At 34.0% G+C, this 3,756-nt stretch overlaps 1 protein-coding gene across 1 annotated transcript in view; it reads left to right on the forward strand.

The window, feature by feature from the left end:
- Positions 1-2,531: 2,531 nt before the first annotated feature.
- LOC106478620 (F-box/LRR-repeat protein 4-like) overlaps positions 2,532-3,756 on the forward strand; it is a 142,110-nt gene continuing 140,885 nt past the window's right edge. The window contains 1 exon segment of the mRNA XM_022382246.1: positions 2,532-2,842. Coding sequence (XP_022237954.1) covers positions 2,636-2,842 — 207 coding nt within the window. The 5' untranslated portion in view covers positions 2,532-2,635.

Genomic DNA, 3,756 nt, shown 5'->3' on the forward strand with positions numbered 1-3,756 from the left:
ATGGGAAAACGTATGCAAATGAGGAAGGTGTTAAAGAGGTTATCGCCATGATTTTTTGCTTCAAAGCCAAGTGATTTATTTAATCGGTCATTGACAACTGGATTGTAAGATGGAAAATCATCATCGATAAGAATGGAGAGTATGTCGTTGAATAAATGTTTTGTTTTGATATACAAATTGTTCGGATTTTTTCATGTAAAAAAAAGCGACATTTCTTGACCTAATACATCCCTTTTGTTATACAGTGGAAATATAGTTTCTGCAATTCTGATGAGAATGCAGGATCAAATGCCGGAATGCTCGTACAACAAGCAATTTCTTTATCAATTGAGGAAAAGAGTTAGCCCACTTTTAATTGCTAATGAGGCACTTTTTAATACAGATTCAAATTACTTCAGTAGGTTGTAACCGACGAGACCCTTTACTCAATACTAGAGCTCATCAGAACTGACTATACTACAACATACAGAAGTGTTCTTAGGTAAAATGCTATTAATTCATATTATTCATAGCGTTGCGTCAGCGAAGTCACGTGACTAGTATCACGCCACCTGTTTTCTAGAAATATCCTGTTCCTTCAAGAATGCCCTAGCATTTATTAGATATGGGGGTAGTCTGGTATATATAAGATGGTCACAACGTGACGGAACAACAGTGTAGTGAGTAACTGAACTGCAGTCAGAGAGTATTGTTGAAGTTGAGCACGTTCGTTGTTATAGCGAGACTGTTGAAATTAAGTGTATCGTAAAGTTGTATTCGGAAAGAATAAACCATGTTTATTTAAGAAAGGACTCGTGTCGCTAAAGTTTCGTCGGAACGAATTTACGGGAAATTAAGTAACGACTGGAGGCGTAACAATATGATTTGATGCTCCTAGTACTTCAGACTGTCCAGTGGTTTTAACAGCTTATACTTAAAAATCGGGGATTGATACCTGAGGTGAGCACAGCGCAGATAATCCATTGTATAGTTTTGCTCTTAAAAACACGATTGCACGCACGTGCGCGCCCGCACGCACACACACACACACACACACAATGCAATAAAACAAACACATGGTTTTATACACCTTTCTTACTAGAAACTCCTATTGAGCCAGAAGAGAATAATGTAATTCAGATCATAATTATGATATTGTTTGACACCTGTATTACAATTAACTGTTATGCTCCATCAGTTAAAAGGTAATTAACAATTGTTGACAGTTTTAAAAATCCAACAAATGTTTGTATTTGATCTGATCTCTTCTCACCCCCAAAAGAGAGAGAAAAACTATGGAATACGGTCAAACGTTGATGAAGAACTGTAAACACATTAAAAAAAACAACAGAATATAATGTAATGAAATTATAATCTTAATAGTTAAAATATTTTTGTATATTTTATGACACTTCTAATTATGCAGAAAGTTCAAAATATAACAGACCCCTTATCCACCCTGGCTGCCCCTCTGTAGCAAAGCGGTATGTCTGTGGACTTACAACGCTAGAATCTGGGTTTCGATACCCGTAGGAGACAGAGCACAGAGAGCTTTGTGTAGCTTTGTGCTTAATTACAAAGAAACAAACAAACCCACCCACTCATTCCGAAATATTTTGGACTTTGAAAACTGCCTATAATTCCTGACAGCCTCAAGGTATATATTTTTTAAAATTTATTGCTTTGTAAAACGATTGATATAAACAACGTTTTAAGAATAACTATATATATATGATACTTTAATAATTGGTTTTAGCAGTGAGTCGCACAGATAGCGATGTTGCTTCCCTCCAATAAACTCTAATCAACAAATTTAGCAATGAGTCATTCAACTCTAAGGGGTTCTTTTTGTGGAACCCTTCTAACTAGAATTTTTATTATTCAGGTCTATTTAAATATTGTAATCTAGCCATTATGATGATATTTGGTACTACCGAAAGGCTATTTCTGTTTTCAGCTGATGTATACAGCAAAGGATATAGTCGAAGTTATCTTTATTGTTACTAAGCGCAAATCTACACAATGGGCCATCAGTGTTGTTCTTACCACTGGTATCAAAACCCGATTTTTAGCTTTATAAATCCATAGGTAATCCATGGGTGGGGGCTGAAATAATAATATACACCCATCTTACTGGAATTTGAGTGGAAACTCGTATTGATCCGATAAACAGCGATGTGTTTTAACTTGTTATTGTGATATTATATATCACTCAAATATAACAATTAAACGTTAAGCTCTGCCAACTAAGGTATTTTACAATGCTAGATACAAAATCATGTTACCACTACTAATAACTTTATCAAGCTTTTAAGAGATTTTGAATTTAATATTATATTAGATATCAATATGCATGTTTTCATTCAATACACTATATATATCATTATATGTCTCTCCTCAGTTCAATTGTGTATTTTTTTCGTCCTAACTTTTTGTACTTAAAGTTAAACAAGTTTTCTTTCTTAAAAATGCATATTTACAGATATTTTATTGAATGTGTGAATTATGTAAACATAGAAGAATAAATAAATAAATTGAGGCAGTGAGCTACTAAACTGCTTGCTAACCCAGAGCTGTAATTGTAGATATTCCATATAATACGCATTTAAGTATCGAGGGTTAGCCTAATAGTAATACCGCAGGGGCGAAAGAGACAATGACATCTTTGGGTTTTTATGTTGCAAAAAGTAAATGCCAAAATGTAGAGAACAAAGAGTTAGTTTTAGAGCAGTTTGTTTCAGATGTACTTGATTTCAGTTCTCAGTATGGCAGCGATTTCAGTATCTCTTATACTGCTGCAAATATTATTGGGAAGCCAAATGTTTATCCAAACTATGGCGATTTCACTAAAGCATTTATTATGGTGTGTTACAAAACTTAATTTAAGTTAACAGTAACACTTAATCATTAAGTTTACCATTTATTTTTTAAGTTAATCGTAATGTTATAAAAACCTGAGTTTACAGTAACATAGTGTAAGTAAGTTATGATGATATTAAAATATTAAATTATAATAAAGAACTATCACAAGTTTTAATGTTAGCTAAATAAGGTAGAATTTATCTATTTTAAGAGTTGAAATTATTGTTTCTGTTACTTTGATAGCTGCTGGAAATTTAATACATTACTCATTAGTAAATTTTGTAATATTTGCAATTAGTTATGTCTACCTAGACTAGAGATTTATAGTCACGGGCATCTGCTGGATGGGGCAAGGGGGCATTTACCACCACCCTAGAATTTCAGAAGAAAATTTATTCTAACATGTATTAGAAAGTGATACTGTTTAATGTATAACTATAAATGACAAAATTAGGTTTAGGTAAATAACCCATAATCAGTCAGAGCTTCACATTAAAACTTCAAGACAAATGGCCTGTGCTCTGTGATGGCTTGCAGATGGTCATGTGTGTAGTAGTTCTTGCAGTTCATCATCATCTGCATGTAGCTGCTCCACCCAGCAGATTAGCTGTCAGTGCTTGTCATGCCTGTCTGTTCTGTGTGTTTCTCACACAGTCACTGTAGCTGGACTGCAACTACTCCATGACATCTGTGACCCATTATCTCTGCAGTCAACCTCTCTTTCTGCAGCCTTCCACCTTGTCCTCTATCAAAATTCGTTGAATCTTATTCATTCTGATAATGTGTCCAAAATACTGACACTTTCTTTTTTGGGTGTCTGCTTTGTTTTGGCTATTTTCAATACTCCTTTGTTTTATATTCTGTATATGATATTTTCAACATTCTTCTAAGTATACACGCTTCCAGTGCTTCCTT

The sequence above is a fragment of the Limulus polyphemus genome, unplaced genomic scaffold (assembly GCF_000517525.1).
Source record: "Limulus polyphemus unplaced genomic scaffold, Limulus_polyphemus-2.1.2 Scaffold233, whole genome shotgun sequence".
Taxonomy (NCBI): Eukaryota; Metazoa; Arthropoda; class Merostomata; order Xiphosura; family Limulidae; genus Limulus; species Limulus polyphemus.